This window comes from Ambystoma mexicanum, chromosome 8 (assembly GCF_040938575.1).
Source record: "Ambystoma mexicanum isolate Mex_15411 chromosome 8, UKY_AmexF1_1, whole genome shotgun sequence".
Lineage (NCBI taxonomy): Eukaryota > Metazoa > Chordata > Amphibia > Caudata > Ambystomatidae > Ambystoma > Ambystoma mexicanum.
Window position 1 is genome coordinate 356,688,300 of NC_090929.1, and position 19,938 is coordinate 356,708,237.

At 46.9% G+C, this 19,938-nt stretch overlaps 1 protein-coding gene across 6 annotated transcripts in view; it reads right to left on the reverse strand.

Annotated features, from left to right (window-relative positions):
* The window catches only part of FKBP15 (FKBP prolyl isomerase family member 15), a 2,419,492-nt gene that overhangs the window by 2,324,265 nt on the left and 75,289 nt on the right, over positions 1 to 19,938 (reverse strand). For 5 of the 6 annotated variants that reach the window (XM_069609812.1, XM_069609811.1, XM_069609813.1 and 2 more), the window contains exons 3-4: positions 4,971 to 5,049; positions 1,556 to 1,625 (exon numbers count right to left, since the gene is read on the reverse strand). In XM_069609812.1, coding sequence (XP_069465913.1) covers positions 1,556 to 1,625; positions 4,971 to 5,049 — 149 coding nt within the window. The remainder of the gene's footprint in view (positions 1 to 1,555; positions 1,626 to 4,970; positions 5,050 to 19,938) is intronic. The other variant, XM_069609809.1, reaches the window with a different exon arrangement.

Here is a 19,938-nt window from a genome sequence, read left to right on the forward strand (position 1 = left end):
AACGACATCTTTTTCCCACAATCTCGACATTTCTTGAAGCCGGATCGAGGAGTTGTCAGTTCCGACGAGGAAGCCATCGAGTACGGATCGAATAACTCGAGGTAAATAGGATTAATCTTACTAAGAACTGGGCAACGGTATTCCGAGGCACTGAGTAAGCGCGGAAAAACGGAACTAAGCAACGGACGCTGCGCGCGGCCTTTATAGGCAGGATGACGTCGATACGGCGGCTGTCGAAGGACATCAACTTGGAGGACGTCGACGCGCAGCGCCCTCTAGAGAAACATTTTTCCAAGGCCAGCAGAGCTGGAAGGAGATATCTAAGATGAGGAATACGTCGGAGGACACAATCCCTTCGAAACCCAGGATCTCGCCTCCTTTGGCTGGGGGCTAGTATGATGCTTTCAGCTTGACAATCGATCCACGACATACCGGATGAAATCAAAACTCATCTGAAAGGCACGTGGTCACAACCCAGGGGGGCCAGCGTTAGCCAGCAACACTTACTCAAGACTCTTGGCTCTACGGGCCCAGAGAATATAGAGATTTTGCATTCCTCTCAGAAAAACGCAATCCTCACTACAAACTGTTGTGAAGTTGAACAACTGAACAGAGTGCCACACTGCAAACTTTCTTTTCACTTGCCTTTGTTGCCCTTGAACCTCCCATACTGTTTTTGAGACCTCCTTGTATGTTTTAAGCCCCAGTTCAACCACAGTCTTGTATGTAATAAACTAAACCCCTCTTATTCTTTATATACCAGTGTGCTTGTCCTTGCTTGATCACTCAGTCTGACAGAATACTGTGGGAACAAACCTTTATTATGTGCTGATGTGTGTAAGCTGTATTTTATGACGAACCCTTAACACTCCTTAAACCAACCCTTAAAGAGAGAGAGTACTGTGTCATAGCACCATTAGGGTGTGGAAGGCATGCACATACTGCTGGTTGGTCTTCTCATTGTCCCCCCGGCTGGGGCAGGTATGCCCAGCGTGGGCCCAGAGCCTGCGGGGCCCAGAGACCCAAGCTACACCTCACTAACCAATGAGGCGAAACATGTCTGGGGTTGTTTGTAGTGTTGTGTAAGAGGTTGGGGTGGGGTGGTCGCACCAAACCTTATTTACATATGGTCTTTCTCCTTTCTGTAATGGCTTGGCAGGCAAAAGAACAATGGGCTGGAGTGTTGCCCAGAGCAATGCCAGAGGTTGGGATTAATTCTAAATCTTCCAGCCAACACCTCCTTCATGTTGTCATGGTCTTCCCATGTCCTAACCAGAAGGCATGTGGAACACTGTCCTAACCGCTGCCTGTCCTTTTCTGCTCCTTCCTTCCCCAGACTACATTATCATCTTTGTCAAGTGAATTCCCGTTGACCAGCAAGGTCTTACACCACAGAAATCAACAAAATTCCTTACATGACACCAGACGCCAGCCAATCTTCCATAACTTAAACTATTAATAAAAAGTCACCGAACAGCTACTTCACAAGAAAAAACAATGAATAGAAGAGTACACAAACATTAACTCAATAGCGAAGCAACAGTTCTCCACTCACCTCTTTGGTACTGTGGTTCCCCAAGACAGCAGCTCCAAATTTACCCTGTTTCACATACTGGCCACTAGCACTATTATGGAAAGGTAAAATAAATAAATAAATAAATAGTAGGCGGCATCATATCCTATGACAAATTCATCATGTCTTGCCGCAGTGGGTCACTGAGTCAGTGTGATAAATATGACTAACTAATGACCAACACATATGGCTATATCCGACAGACGGCCAAATAAACTTGAACAATTATATAATTAAACTACAATTTCGATTAGCAGGAATTTGTGAATTGTAGTGTTGGCTCGCGCCATATTTTCCCCAAGTGACCATTTTGCACGTAATCCAGCGCAAAAGTATTTTCCAGAGTACATGGAGGCAAAAGGAGACAAGGTGGTCAATGGAGGAGATGAAATTGAGGACGGGGACAGAATAGAATGTGGAGGGAAGTTGGTGTAGGGAGGAAGAGGGTGGGGTTAAGGGAGTGACAAGGCAGTGAAAAGAATTCTTTCGAAAACAGAACCGAAGACCATTTTGGATAAGATCAACCTAAATTTGATGCAAGAAATATGCAGTGGGCATTTCCCCCCCTATGTTGTCCTTTTGTTCAACTTTGCATTCTTTGTACCCAATCAAGTTTGAAATTACGAGAATGCAGATATTTTGGGCGAGGTAGCATTTTATTTTGTTGTAGGTGCAATATAGCATAATTAGGGTTAGCAAAGGCCCTAGTGAAACAAGTGAAATTAGACATTTATAATATTTTATCTGTGCACAAGCTAAAATATACAAGTGAAAAACCTACGGCTATTCAGTTACAGCTGTGTACACGGTCCCAGTGACCACAGAAGTATACCCTTATCAAGGACCTCCCCAGTCTGCGTCAGCAGATAATCAATTCAGATTTATCAGTGGCTATGTAATTCCTTTTCATTTCTGAAAAGGATTAATCACCTATGGATCCAAAATAGTATTAGACACTGGGATGAGACTGGTGATAGATAATACAGTTTGGCAGGAACAGGATGAAGATAACCAAGAAGATCAGCAGTGACAGTAAATCAACTTATGTACCACAACCCCGTCACACATACAATGGTCGAAGCCTGATTTGCATATGGTCTTTCCCTTCTGTAATGGCTTGGCAGGCGAAGAACGGTGGTCTGGAGGGTTGCCCAGAGCATTGCCAGTGGTTAAGATTAATTCTAAACCTTCCAGCCATCACCTCTTTGTTTTTGCTATGTCACCCCGAGTGGGACGGGTATGCCCAGACGTGGGTCCCGTGCCTGCTGGGCCTAGAGACCCAAGCTACTCCTCACTGATGAGCCCCAACAAGGGCGAAACATGTTTGGGGATGCTTGTGGTCTCGTGCAGAAGGGATGTGGCCTAGCAGTTCGGGCTGGACTGCCCCTTTTGGGGTGGGGCCAACCCTGATTTGCATATGGTCTTTCCCTTCTGTAATGGCTTGGCAGGCGAAGAACGGTGGTCTGGAGGGTTGCCCAGAGCATTGCCAGTGGTTAAGATTAATTCTAAACCTTCCAGCCATCACCTCTTTGTTTTTGCTATGTCACCCCGAGTGGGACGGGTATGCCCAGACGTGGGTCCCGTGCCTGCTGGGCCTAGAGACCCAAGCTACTCCTCACTGATGAGCCCCAACAAGGGCGAAACATGTTTGGGGATGCTTGTGGTCTCGTGCAGAAGGGATGTGGCCTAGCAGTTCGGGCTGGACTGCCCCTTTTGGGGTGGGGCCAAGCCTGATTTGCATATGGTCTTTCCCTTCTGTAATGGCTTGGCAGGCGAAGAACGGTGGTCTGGAGGGTTGCCCAGAGCATTGCCAGTGGTTAAGATTAATTCTAAACCTTCCAGCCATCACCTCTTTGTTTTTGCTATGTCACCCCGAGTGGGACGGGTATGCCCAGACGTGGGTCCCGTGCCTGCTGGGCCTAGAGACCCAAGCTACTCCTCACTGATGAGCCCCAACAAGGGCGAAACATGTTTGGGGATGCTTGTGGTCTCGTGCAGAAGGGATGTGGCCTAGCAGTTCGGGCTGGACTGCCCCTTTTGGGGTGGGGCCAAGCCTGATTTGCATATGGTCTTTCCCTTCTGTAATGGCTTGGCAGGCGAAGAACGGTGGTCTGGAGGGTTGCCCAGAGCATTGCCAGTGGTTAAGATTAATTCTAAACCTTCCAGCCATCACCTCTTTGTTTTTGCTATGTCACCCCGAGTGGGACGGGTATGCCCAGACGTGGGTCCCGTGCCTGCTGGGCCTAGAGACCCAAGCTACTCCTCACTGATGAGCCCCAACAAGGGCGAAACATGTTTGGGGATGCTTGTGGTCTCGTGCAGAAGGGATGTGGCCTAGCAGTTCGGGCTGGACTGCCCCTTTTGGGGTGGGGCCAAGCCTGATTTGCATATGGTCTTTCCCTTCTGTAATGGCTTGGCAGGCGAAGAACGGTGGTCTGGAGGGTTGCCCAGAGCATTGCCAGTGGTTAAGATTAATTCTAAACCTTCCAGCCATCACCTCTTTGTTTTTGCTATGTCACCCAGAGTGGGACGGGTATGCCCAGACGTGGGTCCCGTGCCTGCTGGGCCTAGAGACCCAAGCTACTCCTCACTGATGAGCCCCAACAAGGGCGAAACATGTTTGGGGATGCTTGTGGTCTCGTGCAGAAGGGATGTGGCCTAGCAGTTCGGGCTGGACTGCCCCTTTTGGGGTGGGGCCAAGCCTGATTTGCATATGGTCTTTCCCTTCTGTAATGGCTTGGCAGGCGAAGAACGGTGGTCTGGAGGGTTGCCCAGAGCATTGCCAGTGGTTAAGATTAATTCTAAACCTTCCAGCCATCACCTCTTTGTTTTTGCTATGTCACCCCGAGTGGGACGGGTATGCCCAGACGTGGGTCCCGTGCCTGCTGGGCCTAGAGACCCAAGCTACTCCTCACTGATGAGCCCCAACAAGGGCGAAACATGTTTGGGGATGCTTGTGGTCTCGTGCAGAAGGGATGTGGCCTAGCAGTTCGGGCTGGACTGCCCCTTTTGGGGTGGGGCCAAGCCTGATTTGCATATGGTCTTTCCCTTCTGTAATGGCTTGGCAGGCGAAGAACGGTGGTCTGGAGGGTTGCCCAGAGCATTGCCAGTGGTTAAGATTAATTCTAAACCTTCCAGCCATCACCTCTTTGTTTTTGCGAAGTGTAGTGATGCCAAGAGACATTGGGTTTGTTGTAAAGACCTAAACACAGTGCTGCATGTCGACAGGAAAGACACAGCACATTTGTGTGTTTGGTTTTGGACTTAATACTACAACAGAAGTTGTCTGTGACAATTCACACTGAAAGTTGATGGGAAGAAGGGTCAGTAAAATACACAACCCATCTATAAATTTACATCACCACCATTGCAGATCAAATGTGCACAGGCTACTTACAATCGGTAGACATGAACCGCAGTGGCAGACAACACTGATGACTGTGCTTGAGCTGCTGGCTTCTGGGGCTTCTGGCCTGCTTGACGGAAACAAAACAAATATCTACAATCAAACCTAGATCAGAATGACAGAGGCAGACCATTCTTAATGAATGAACCTAGGCCAGGAGAAACAGCAGTGCAGCGTGACAGTTGAGGTATCTGGTGGAATGCACCAGTGACTACGGGCCAGATACATGTAAAAATATTGTTGAAACAAAAATATTAGAAATAATTTTGTGGAGAAAAAAATATAAATTCGAGGTTGCAAATAATTTAGGGTTACACAAGGCGCCCAAAAAGTGAAACTGCTTTTTTCATTGCAACAGACTGAATCTGGCTGGAGGAAATGAGCATTCATTTCATTTACTTTTAAAAGTCTCATAACAATAAGACAAGACAACTTTTCACAGAAAGTACATCAAATCATTATTTAATGCTGTAAAACAAGTATATAGCTGTACAATCCATGGTAAATTTTAGTTTGCAAGTGTGGGTTTATCTATTTTAAAGACTTATCGTTCATGTATATAACAAGTAAACCAGCATATGAAGAGTTAACTAATTCTTTACAATTTGTAAAGCGGTTTATCGCAAAGAGTTAAAAAGTTTGAATTTTAACTTCTAAAATGATCGCTTAAACATTAAGTAGTACAATGGTCTAAAAATAAAATATGTTACTTTGCAACACCAATTGTTTTGTGACAGAGTATCACAGACTCGGAGGAGGGGTGCAATGTGGCAAAGCCCCATGTATGCAGCAGCTAGGGGAGGGGCCTCTTGGGTTTGGAGGAGCCACCGTTTAAATGATGTGGCCCCTGGATGCAGTATTTGGAGGATCCCAAGTGTTTTCCTGCCCTCCACAGCCTTTTAAGTGAAGTAATGCTACCGAGCTCCTCACATCACAAACTTGAACACTGAAACTGTTATATCATCCAACGGACCATACCCCAGTAATAGTGGCAGGAATACACAGAGTATGCAGCTAGTATTGTAAACCGCTCATGGGCGAAAGAAATCCCCACCAAAGAGAGGTCCAAGAGAACATGAAAATCGTATATACACCCTGAAGGAGAGAGAAGTTGTTGTTAACCAGGTGGAGGATGTAATCTAGACCCCGGCAGGAGGCAGTGATCCAGTGAAGGAAACTGTAGCGCCTTTAGAGGGCTTAAGTCCAGGAAAGCGACCCTTGACTTGAGGGTGAGAATAATCATTTCTGCCTGAAAAGCCCCTAGGGACGAGAGTGGTGGGGAAAAGAGGAGGCATGTCTGCTGGTAAAAAGTCTTGGGTATCCCTAAGGCAACAAGGAACAATGCATATACATAGTGGTCTGGGAAAGTGGAACCTCACTTGGAGTGACTGATTTTGGGGGGTGCTAACCAGGTGATCTCCGTTCCTTCTGTTGGAAGGATTTTATCCATTGTAGTGTGGCATTGTTTATTACTATTTCTTGCATCCTTTTAATGCTAGTTGTGTGGGTGACTTTGTCAAATGCTGCTGAAAAGTCAAGTTTCTCTCAAAGGCCTTAACCCGACTTGTGCCTCAACCAATAGGAGGTTGGTTTCCACATGTGTAAGGATTTGGCCACATCCATAGGTTTGTAGGACTTCTGCCGGGTAAGGAATGTCAGATATAGGTTGATCATTTTTGGGGTTGTCCACGTCACCTGAGGGGGCCCTTGAGGAGTGGTTTTAGATGGGCAGCTTTGAAGCTCTGAGGTACAGTTCCTATTGCCAGCGAGTGCTTCATGAGATTGCAATAGTATTCTGCAGGTTTTTCTTTGCTCGGGATGTTCTTAGAGATGTCTGGTGGGCAAGCGTCTACTGGTGAACCGACTTCGTTGCTTTTTTGCTAGTTTGGTGAAGTCTTCTGTCGAGATTAGTGTGATGTAGTTCAGTACTGCAGTACTAATCTAAAATTGAATGTAATTTGTATTCATTTGGATACACTAATGACATTTCTAGGAATTCAATTCATTTTGTGATTGTTTTTTCTCGTATATTTTATGGATTGTTATTATGGATTTAATGTTGATGAATAGTGTATTGATATTGTAAAGAAGGCATGGTATCAATAGTAGACACAGACACAATGGATACAAGTTTCGAACACCTTTATTTTGGTGTTTCGGTTGGGTTGGTAGAATTCCTAACTGGCCCTAACTCTAGAATGGGAGTAGTCTCAACCATTAAACAAAATACAAACAAGTCCAAGTCAGACTAGTCAAAATAAAAAGGCCTATACTAAAAAAAAACTAAAAAAAACAACAAAAAAAAAAAAACCTTGCCCTCCTTCTCAATAGACAAAATGTGTCAAGGGAATGTCCAGCAGCACAGGGTCTCGAGAGTTTCTTTAAAAGGACAGGTGGATTGAACACTTCCATCAGTCTTGCACACTCTGCCTTATTGGTACAATTCAACAGTTCAGACCTGGGCTTCAAGCTTTTTGGCAGTTCAATTAACTCCTTAGGCTTTGTCCGCCTTCTCATAACACAGTTCCACTTTTGACTTTTACTTTGCCACAATTCAACACAGACTTCCCTCCACCGGGCTGGATTCTGTCTTTCTCTTCCCCTTTTTTCTCTTTCCCTTCCCCACGTTTTGTCTTTGTATCTTTTTACTGTAGAAGATTTCCTCATCTCGCAATGCTTCTTGATACCTGTAGTTTCTTATTCTCTTTACTTTGGCCTCTTTCAAAGTTCATATACTTTGCCCTCTTAGCATATTCAGAGTTCACATACTTTGCTTTTCACTTAGTTCACATACTTTGCTTTTCACTTAGTCAACTTTCCCTGCGGGATCGCGGATGCTTTCTTGTCTTCAGTTTAATACACTTCAACTCAGAATATTTCGAATGTGCAATTCTGCCCCCAGGACCACTCTTACTTTGCATACTTTCTTCATCATTCAACAATTGTCCTTTCTATTATGCGTTTTATAAGCACACACGCAACCTTCAACTTTTGGTTACAGTTACATTTGCTTTTAACACAAACTGGGCTTTTGTTGCCGTCGATTACTCACCAGTCGTTTTAATTGGGCTTCTCTCTTCTGCGCCTTTCAAGTAGCCGTCAAGGCCATTACCGACGCCTCATCTGCTCTTCCCCAACTCGGCCGTTCACCCGAGACGGTAGTGGGCCGCTCTGAAGCATCTTGAAGGTTTCTCCCTTCCGCTCACTCAGTTTCAGTCTTGGAATGCTTACGGCTTCCCGAAAGTGTGCAAGTCTCGCCTGGCTCTCTCCCGTTCGTCACAGCTGTCAATCAGCCCCTTGGCCTTCCAACTTCATAGCCTGGTTTGCATCAGCCCCGAAAGAGCTGCGCCTTCTCATCCCAAACCTTGCTCAGAGTGGGTCTGTGAGCGCCACCTAATATCCTGAGAGGTAGTGTTGACAAGTGGCAAGTGGGTATAGTTAGGATTACTTTTCCCCACTCTGCCTGGTCTCATTAAAAGTGACAGAGCGATTCCATGTCAGAGGTAATCTTCCTGGACTCATTCCTCATCTTAATCAGTAGTGTCAATATACATTGTGGAGGAATTATGGTAGCTGTAGTTTCCCATAAAATAGGCAGTGACAGGAGTTAAATGGGTTGTGGAAAAAGGGGGATACCATGACTCAACATCAGGTGCCTCTTCCCAAAGGAACCTCCCTACCCAGGTGATCCTCCCTCGCTTGTCCACCCCTAGGTTTGGGATCCAAAAGCAATGGCCTTTCCCTGGCCACCTGAGTACGGGATCCCCAGGGACTAGGTTGTGAAATATCTTCTGGCTTTTCAGAATATATTTTGAAGGCTATTGTTGAAATAAAGCATGTATTCATTCATTCACCTGAAAAAGGGAGAACATTGCTTCCCATGGAGGTCTACGGACTCGATAGACTGAACTTGCAAATAGAGATGGACAAAGTAATAATGACTTCTCTTACACCCGCAAACCCTGCTCCACGCAGTGTCTGCTATTGGCTTGCAAACTGATGGGAGTAGCAGAACTACCAGACAGGTGTTCCTAGACCCTACGTAAAAGAACTACGGTGCAGGGATTCTATTTCAATGCACGGCTCTCCAATGGTTAAATGTGGCAGAGCAGTCAAAAGAACTCTTGAGAGGAGCAGGGTGGTAAAATGTTAGTGTAGAATGCAATATCATACAAACAGTGGATTGCCCCCATAATATATTAGTAAAAATATATGTTATACAAATGTCTGCACAACAGAAAATGAAGTACTGTACAGATCTCTTGTTTCTTTGGAAAAAAGAAATCGCCAGTCCTGTCCTGCAGCGCTTCCAGGTTTACATCGAGCAAGCATGAAGGTGGCATTATCCACGATGGGTGAGGGATGCCGGGACCCTCCCATTGCATCAACATTGATACTGGTGAATGATCGGAGAAGGTTCTAGATTATATCTCACACCCCCATACCCGTGGCATCAGCCCGGCGGAGACCAACCAGTAATCAATTCTGGACAGTGCATCATGGAACGACAACTAATACGTGTATTTGCGTACACTAGGGTTCCGATCGCTCCATACATCCACCAACTCCGTTTGCAACATGATTTGCTTTACCATGCGACCCGTATTAGTCACTGGGTATTTCTTGATCAGTCCAGGACACAATCCAGGATCGTACTGAAATCTCCTCCCAAGATAATTGGGGAGTGGTGTGTCCCCCCCACTCCCAAGTAGGATCTCCGTTATCTGCCCAGAGAATTCGGGGTCATCGAAGTTGGGGCCATATGTGTTAATTAATAGTATATCCATGCCGGAGATACTCCCCCATAAAATCACATATCTCCCCTGTGGGTCTATACACAGCCTATCTTCCTGGAGGCACAATGAACAATGTATCAGAGTCATCACCATCCCATCCCTCCCAAACCCGCCCGGCCTGTGTTGAATAGTCAGTGTAACCACGTTGATTCCCCAACCCGGATGCAAATTCCTTATTGAGTGCCTATTGGGCGTGGGAGTCCTGTAGCATCACTATTTTAGGGCCATGGCGGTTTATATACAAGAGTACTTTCCTCGCCTTAATCGGGTTATTCAGTGCACGGACATTCCATGTTAGGAAGGGAATCTTGTCACCCATAGTATTCAATTTGTTTTACATAATGATCCCGTCCCATGTATATATTGCAAGAACTCTATTGTGGTGTTTATCAGGCAATATATCTGCACTTTTCCAAAATACAATAGTACAACTTCATACCCTTTCAACTACCCCAACTTTTGATAATCATGTCCATCATTAACCCCCAACTTGATGGATAATATTCCCCCTCCCTCATCATCACCCCCAACTTGATGATGTGACCCAGAAATAACTGTGGGAACTTCCTGGGGTGCACTGCGAACAGTTGTTGCAATCGTGCAGCAGATTGCTGAGAGAGCGGCCGGTCCCAATTATAACCGTGTTCCATACCAATGTGTATGCATGTGGTAGGTGATTTGAAGTCAATGTCAGCATAGGTCAGTCGCTGTCTTCAACGTTCACCTCATTGTTGTGTGGTCGAAAGCTGCGGTTCCGATTGCGTCACGCCGCAGGAGAGGAACTGATGCTTCGGCATATGCAGTGGCTTTAGATGGATTTTCAAAAAAGTGTGCACGGCCCCCATGCTGGATTCTTAGCTTGGCTGGGAACATGAGGGCATATGGGACATGTCTGATCTAGAGTAGCTTCTTGACCGGATCATACGATTTCCGCAGATCCTGCACATTAGCTGCGAAGTCTGGGTAAATATGAATATTGCAAGCCTCGTAGCGGAGCGTGCCTTGCTCATTGGACATCCGCAGTACAAGATCTATGTCCTGGTAAATGAGCAGTCTCGCTATAATGGTGCGTGGGGGAGCTCCTTGTTTAGGGACAGGTGCCAATTCGCAATGGGCCCGCTCGACCACGACTGTGGGGAAAATTTCATGGGGTCAAACAGCGTTTTTAGTAAGTCCTCAGTAAAAGTTTCCATAGGGCCCCTGTATGCCACCTTGGGTATTCCGATTACGGTCTTGTTTCTCAACCTTGTCCTCTGTTTCCGCCTCATTTATGCAGCCGCTTTCTTCCCCCAGTTTGGATTTTAATGAGCCGATGGTCATCTAGCTTCATATTGACTGCCATAAAGCCGCTTTGCATTGCTGCTAGTAGATGGTCTTCGTGAGTATTTCTGGATGTCGAGGAATGCTCATCGTTTGTTACTGGATTTGTGGATCTTGAGGCCTTGGCGGGGGTATTGGTGAATGAGTCCATGGGCCCCTTCTTCCCTCCGGACCCTTTCGTCATGTTTTCCACTTTTAATGCTGGTGTTATTGGTGCCCTGGATTCCCACTTGTCAAGCAGATCAGGTATCAGAGTTGCAGAGGTGTTTGGAGTGGGTGGATATTATTGCTAGGAGTCTGTAAATGGGATAGTTGCCCAATACACCAGCAATGCACTTCTACTTCAGGCTGCAGCCACAGGCATGGAAGCCGGGGATTCAATTCAACTCCTACCGCAGCTATGGAGGATCAAGCTCGAGTGTAGTATCTGGCCTCGGGTCTGGGCAATCAGTCTCTGGTTGTTGACGCTACGTGAAGTATCGCCTGCCTTTGGAGGGTGACCAGATCCTGAACTTATTTCTAGGGGGTGCCAAGAGTTATGATGTTGTATTTATCGTGGCGTTGTAGTCAGCATAGTATGAAGTTGTGTACAAGCCAGTCAGACCGCATCCATTTAGCACTGTCGCCTAGGCACTAGGTAGGTGTGTCCGGTAATCTGTTCTCATGGAGGAGTTGATCTGATCAATGGATACCAACGTAGGACCAAGGGTGGCGATTTCTGGGGGCGCCTCGAGATAACGGAGTGAAACAATCCCACGCTTTCTGATGGCTTCAGAGGTCCACGCTGCAACCCACAACGTGCCTCAGTGTAGGTTGCCGTCACGTTGAGCTGCTGAGTCCCAAACAGCATGTTAAAAGTGCACACGCTAAAGATCGGGCCGTAAGGCCACCTGGGGCATCGAGCATAGGCAAAATACTCAGTCGGCGCATTTAGCGATCCGCCCTCCTGGGGTAGTTGTTCCAGTTATTAGATGTTAGCATGTATGCCTCAGTGGTGCTAAGGGCAGCAGTCTCTGGGGGCGCTCCGAGGCAGTGGTAGCAAGGATGAGAACTAGTCCATGCTCTATGATGGCCATGGAGGCCCACACAGCCCAGCACCAGGTCGCTCCAGCACCAGGTCGCTCCAGCACCAGGTCGCTCCAGCACCAGGTCGCTCCAGCACCAGGTCGCTCCAGCACCAGGTCGCTCCAGCACCAGGTCGCTCCTCGCGTGGAACTGTTTCATGAGTACTGTGCGCGTATATATTGCAGGCTTTCGGTCCAGTCTTTAAGCCCACACGGGCATCACAAGTGTCGAGTATGTTCCGAGGGTTTTCCGGGAGTGCCTCATATTATGCAGGGCCAGCCTCGCATACCCAGTGATGTGTTTACTAAGGGCGAGTGTATGCGGACAAGCACGGACTCAGCGGGCACACCACGCTGCGTCCCGATGCTGGAATGCTGCTTGTAATATGGCAGTGTGGGTTCCAACCTCCTGCACAGCTTACCGTCTCTATTGTCGGATGCTGTCCATCAGTCCTCTCATTTAGGCAGCGCAGCTCGGGACACCGCCACGCCTGGAAGCGTCGGTCGGCCCTGCTCCTCCTCTCTCAACGCTGACCCTCTCTGCCCATCTCAGCCCTCACAGTGCGGTTTTAAAAGTTCTTTGAGCTACAGGTTCCGTGATCCTACCGCTGTACTGTGGGATGACCGGTTTTGCAATTGGGTGGGGAAAAGCAGGATTTTTGTCAGCACAGGATCTCGTGGGACCAGAGCTTTCAACTCAAGCCGCCATCTTCTTGGCTGCTCAGCAGCGCCCCCTTCCCTTAAACCTTTGAAGCTGATGCATCTTTATGAGCCTATGTGGACTGAATTATGTGACTGGTTTATTTTGAAAGTAAACCCTCTTTCCATTAGTGAGTTCGGGAATACGTTTATAGGGCTCATCTTCCTTTAGAAACCAACCTTCAATACAATAGATCAGCAGTTTGGTGTGGTCCCAAGAACATCTGGCCTGACTATTAAATGCTATAATCTTCTAAACGGAAACAGACCCCAACCGGACAGAAGACCTTTGTGCTTGATGTGTTGTTACTCTTGTAGGTGTAAATGTGCCTTTGGCTCCGGTTCACTCTTCAGCAGGCACATGAGAAAATGAAACTCAGACTGCCTCCGTTTTGTTCTCAAAACATATCACAAAGAGAGTCCTTTATAAGTAAAAGTTGTAAATCATTGGCTTGGTCTATCTCTCCAAGTCTCCTGGTTCACAGGCCAGTTGGAGGGAGCTAGCAGCTCTGGCAATGCCCTGTGGGCCAGTTTACCTGACAGAATCTGCACTTCGTCACCCCCTGCCAACAGCCTATTCCAGGTTCTTTGTGCTCTTCAGATTATAAACTGTGGAAAGTCAGACATAGAGAACAGACAAGAGGACATGTTTGAACAGTATACTTTAAAGAAATAAATGAATCCTCCTCGAAACCCTACTCCTATGATGGATTTCTTCCTATGCTAACAAACAACAAAACTGGCACTCATCAGGATGTCGGACAATTTCAGTCCTTCGGCTGAACATAGGCTAACCTACCACTTTACAGAGAAAGACAAAAGATTCTAAGCTCCAGCTCAGAATAGGTGTACCCCTCTCCCCCGTAGTTAAATTAAGTTGTGGTTGGTTTTCTGACCTCACCCAAAGAGGTCTTATGGTTTCTTTCTGCTCCTCTACTTCATAGAGCAGTTCCAAACAAATGAAATGTCTCTCAGCCAGGGCTGGACTGGGAAAGTGGCCCCATATTTCACTGAATGAGCGAGCACATCATGTAAGCTCAACTCTTCAATGAGGGGATTAGGAGTAACCCCCCCCCCCCAAGAACATGTTGAATACAATAAGTCAACATTAGGCATTTCAAGCATTTTTTAAAACATATAGGGATTAAAGAGTCATGTTTTAAATAACAGTGTACACCTCTCCCCAGCTCCCTTATCACAAATTCTCCCAAGCACTATACTCCTTCTACCATGCTTCCCACCTGCTACCGCACCACCGCTTCCACACCACCCATTATAATTTTTCCATGCACTGAATACTTTCCCCCTGCATCTTTCGAGTTGTCCCTTGTACAAGTCATCATTAAACCCCTCAAAGACTGTCACTGCATTCCTTCCACTTCATGCATTCCCCGCTCCCATGCCACCAATACCTGTAAGGAACTCATGGTGGTAACAGAAAAGACAGACAAGTGATCATAGTTCAAAAGGTGTTTATTGAACTTTATAATGGGTGAGATAAAACGCCTAATCTAAACCTAAATGTAAGATGGGAGCAAGCTACGAGGCACTGCCAGTGGCGTCTTTTCAAATAAAAAGGGCCTATACTAAAAAACGCCTTACTTCTAAATTACGAAAAAAGTGTGGGATAATGATCACCAGAAAAGAAAGGAGTGTTCACAAAAATGAAGTCAAGATGGTATGGCTGGGTTTCCCCCTTCCCCACGTTCAAAGCACGGGACACGGGACTCTTGAGCACAGCACACTCCTTGACCTCATCAGCACAAAGTTCACAGTTCAGCTCAACGAGATCAACACCTTCAGAAGCCAAGTCTCTTTCTTGTAAAAGTCTGCCTTAGAAGGGCTGCTGGTTCAAAACAACAAACAATGGAATAAACAAGAGCAAATCCTACTTTTTTCCGCTAGCAAAATTGGCAGCATATTGGAACGTGGAGCTGCCGGCTCTCCCCCTGCCGTGTAGTAGGAGCTCATTCAGATACCTAGGGCTGCACATATATCACGACCCCAAGCTAGAACACGAAAACACCACAATACGGGAGAAAGAGGGCTTGATTAAATAGATGCAATTTGGGTTAAGTTACCGTTGTCGGTAGGAGGAAGAGTGACCCTTCTAAAAATGGTAGCACGGCCGAGACTGATGCACTGTTTTGGGAATATCCCATATAACATTCCCAAGAAAATCTTCCAAGACCTGGACAGTAAATGCAAGGGCTTATTGTGGCGGGTGAGCGGGGGGGAGTTGAGACACAGGGTTGCACTCAACATATTGTAAAGGCCCTATGCGAAAGGTGGGATGAAGACCCCAATTTTAATTTCGAGCTGTACTTCCTGGCATGCCACTTGCAGTACGTGGTGCAATAAATGGGTGAGGACCCTACGGTGGAGACGGCTCTCCAACAGCCAGCAATAAAAAGATTAAATCTGAGAGACTTGATATGGGTTACCCCGCAGGAGTCACGTTCATCCACATTTAGTGAATCTGGGCATACAGATAGGGCAGAGGACCTGCAGAACCATGGGAATTAGAGACCCAATATCACGACAGACTCCCTTGGCCGTGGTAATGTCAGACAAACAGGGAATTAGGGCAAGGGTGCAAGCACATTGGGAGTCTGGCGATATTGCTACGATAGGAGATCTGAGAAACGAAAATAGGTTGCCGGAATTTTAGGAATTGCAGGATTCCACAGGTATACACGAGGGTCAATTCCTACTACTTAGGGCCGTGCTAAGTACAATAAAGGGTAGGTGGCCAATTGTCAGGGGTATGCAATAGAGTGTGAAGATACTGAAACTATCATAAATATCTCTAAAAGGGGGGGCACGCTATATCCAGAATATATCAGTCACTGATAGAGCGCAACTTGAGGTTTGAATTGAAGTGCATAGGAGGATGGGAAAAATAATTCATTTGAAGACAAAGAGTGGCATATACCATAAGAAAGTCTCTAGAAATGCTAGGCTACAGCTGCTCCAACTTTACGTTACACAGAGGGCATATCTGACGCCAGCGGCGATAGCAAAGTTTAAAGGAGAGGGTAATCAGGCCTGTCCTAAATGCAAGGAAGAAAACGTAGGCATGATTCACATGTTTTGGGAATGTCATCGTATCCAGGAATTTTGGAGGCACATGGCAAACAGAGTGGGCCCTGGAGGCATTAACATTGACATCCAGTCCCCAGAGGCATGCATATTGGGGCTCTTCAAGAGAGGCAATAAACAAAAAAACCATGGGGAAGATTAAAGACCTAATATATGTGTTGGCCAAACGCAGCATAGCTATGCAGTGGAAAGCTACGAATGGGCCGAGCATTAACAGATGGTGGAAATACCAGAGGAAATGGTCAACAGCAGAAACAGAGGTGTGGGAGAAGACACTAGGGGAGCAAAAACAAGAACTTGGACCAGACATATGCAGTGGATTTCCCCAACAGTGACATTGTTCGATAAAAGTAATGGCGAAGACACTGCCCAAACAATACAGGATGGAGTCCAGGCGAGCATGTCGCAAAATGGGATCTAAATGTTGCAAGATTATACTCAGGCAGTTGAGGGTGGAGGGAGAGAAGTTAAAGGGGGGGGGGGACAGTTTCTTTTTGAATTTGAAAATAATGTGAATATCTATGACACTGTATTGTAACTGTTACATGTTCTAAAAAGTTAATAAAAATATTTTTTAAAAACACAATATCAATAAATAACACAACAAACAAGGAAAGATCCTTCTGTACTCCTGTACCTTGGGTGATTCCTCTTCGCTCCTTGATCTCCCTCCGCCAGCCTCAGATACTTGTAATATTCAAATGTCCTTTTTAACAACATCCCATTACAGACAACCCTCGACTGGGTTTACTTTTGTCGACACAATGTTCACGGGTGCATTACTTTTGATTCACAAACAACATAAAAGTTCTCTCAGTGGTCTTGCACCTTGGGCGATTGCTCATCGCCCCTAGGATCGCCCTCCGCTGGGCTCGGATGCTTCTCACAGTTTTTGCCCTCCCTCCATCGGGTTCACTACGGCCTTTCTTTAATACAGTTCATCTATTTTGTACACAGTTCATGTATTTCTCATTTTCATCAGAAAGCAGGGCTCTCTTCCTCTAGCTTTGCTCTGGCAACGGGTCAGAGACTTGTAGGACAACACTGGCGCCTCACGCCACCCTTTCCTAGGGCCTTCTGGTACTTGCAGTTTCAAAAACAGGTCTCCGACAAAGTCTTTTGAATGAGCGCACATGTGGCGCCGGACCCCTCTGCACCTGGACCTTAACTGGGCTTTCTCTCAAGTTCGCAAATATACAAGTTCTTTGTTAATCAGTTTGTTGAGTTCATACTATGTTGCCGATTGCAACCTTGGCCTCAACACAGTTTGGTTTGCCATCAGCTCTTCCTGACTCACCGGTTGCGAGGAACCAGTTGGCCTGTCTTGCCTCTGGAGTCAAGGACGGTATCACGGTAGCCAGCACGCCTCCCTGCCCGGATTATCAATAAGGGAGGGCTCTGTGCACAGTTTACATCTGCTACTCCACTTGCCAGCTGTACATCGCGGCCCCTCTCTTTCGGAGGCTTTGTAGGTCTGGTTTGAAAAGGGCAAGGGCATCTCCCTCCTTGACGTCCTTTCAGATTTCGTCGCTTTGCATCTCTGTTTAAACTTCCGTCCTTGATTAGCTGCTTCCTTGTGTGGTTGGCCTTGCTCTCCGTGTGCTTTCGTGCTCCGCCTTTTATCCCTGTGGGGAAGGTAAAGGGACGTCAAGTGTGCGTGGTTAATGTCAATTGCCTGACTCTGCCGGACCCTCATGTTGCGACATGTCAGGTAAATGGTTCTGGTGTTAGCCCGTTAACTGTCACAGTGTAAGAAAAGTGTTTGTTTGTCAAAAAGGGGGCGTTAGGTTTTCCAGATATCCTACATGGTAAGGTTTGTGGAACAAACGGGAATGACCAGGATTATTATCTTGAAATTAACCAGGGGGATTGTGGGAAGAATGAGTGTTTGGGTAGACAACAGGATGACAGGGATTGTGTGAGATGTAGTTTCCCACGGCCGCAGGAATACCCGATAAGTTTACCAGATGTAGAGAGGTTGTTGGATTTAGGGAAGGGAGATTCATTAGGTGGAAGGAAGGTTGATTTAAAGTTACCTATAAAAACCTAAGGGACTTGGTCCCCCTCGTCTTCTTCCCCTATATCATACAGTGTCACACCTGGGGTATTCTCCCAAGCGCGACCCTGGGTTCCCCTACCCAGGTGATCCTCCCCCACCGGTCCACCCCCAGGAACTGGATCCAAAAGTGATGGCCGTGTCCTGGAGACCTGGATAAGGGATTCCGGGATACAACTCGGGAGAGCACCCTTAGGTTTCTCTCATACCACACAATAATTACACACTTTCCTATGCACATTTCCTCTTTGCCCACCTCCTCGTCATACATATTGCAAGACATCCTTCTTGACCCATCTACTTTCCCAATACCACAAACACCCCCTCACGAACGGCACCCCACAACCATCTGCAACCATTTTTTTTTTTTTTTAAGTATTTTATTGCCATTTTTAAACAGTTTTACAGAATCGTTTGGGTTATGATAATGCTCGACTGCGGTGCGATATTCTGTTCTTTGGTTAAAGGTATATAAACATTAAACAATAACTGTCCTCTGGCTACCGGCTGAGGGTTCCAGGAATCTTGCGCGGCCCTTGTAAATCACCTTCAGCCTGGACGGATATAGTAGCATGTATTTTAAATTTAGTTGTCAGAGTTTGGCATTGATTGGGACAAAGGAGTTCCTCGCCCTTTGTACCGAGGGCATGTAGTCGGGGTAGATGGCGACCTTGGAGTTGTTCTGTTCTATCACCCCCCCCTTCCCTGGAGTATTTTATTATGGTTTCTCTGTCCTAAAAGTTGAGATTCTTTGCAATTATTGGGTGGGGGTGGGAGCCCCTGCGGTGGTTTCTTTTGGAGAGATCTATGTGCCCTTTCCACAGTGAAGCCCTGTGTTAGTTGGCCTGCTCCGATTTCCTGTTGTATCAGGGTTTCAATGTAGGATGTCGGGTTCGGTCCCCTCTGTGCCTTCAGGTACTCCGAGTATTCGTACATTATTGAGCCTTGCGCGCCCTTCAGCCTCTTCGGATCTGGCCTCTAGCGTGATCACTTTTTTTCCAGTTCTGCCATTCGGGCCTTGAGGTCTGCGTTATCCTCAGATGTTTCTTGTAGGGCCAATTCAGCTATGGTTGCTCTCTCTGCGAGGTTTCTGGCATCCTGGCACATAAGTTACTTTACTTCTTCTATTTTTGTGTCTATAAATGTCTTTAGTGCAGCTATGGCCTCTAGCACTTGTTTGTCCTTTCCATCCCCTTCATTTTTCTGTTGGCTACCAGCGTCGGGGGTTGAGGTGTGCGTTGTGGCTTAGTTGGGATATAGATGTCCATTGTGGAGGGCTTCCCTTTATTTCTGGAGGAGGACATTATGGTATTGCACTCTGCTTTGGGTGGGCTGTGGGGGGGGGGGGTGTATTTGGGTCCTGTTGTGCTTTTTAGTTCCAATGAGATCTGTAGCTCACAATTTGTGTCTTTAAATTGTTTATGCTTGCTACAGTTGCAAGGTCGATCTCTGATTCACCTCTTGGTTGTGTGGTGTGGAGATTGTCGTTAATGCCCCTGGCTTGGGGGGGGTTTGAGAGCGGGCGTATTGGGTTGTGGGGCCTGCAGAGTAGGGGGGCCTGGTTCAGGTCGTCCGGTGCTGTTCTGCTTTCTTTTAAGGGAGAGTGGCTGGTGGTGGTAGCTGCACTGCAATTCAATATGAAGCGCTCCTCAGGGATGTGGGAGTGTTTGGGGATGGTCTCGCTGTGTGCTCTGGTACACAGTCTGCGGGAGGAGATGCTGGGTGCCGGCTCGAGTACCCTGAATTTACGTGGGCCACTGTTGGTGTTTGGTGGCACCGGGCGGCTCTCTTGTTGCCCCCTCCTCCCCGGCTCACCTTGTTGCTTCTGGGCTATTGTGGGGGCCACGCTCCTCACTCTGGGTTTTCCCGCACTTCGGCGGTGTCCTGGGGAGTAAAGGAGTCCGCCTCACAGCGCGTTCCCT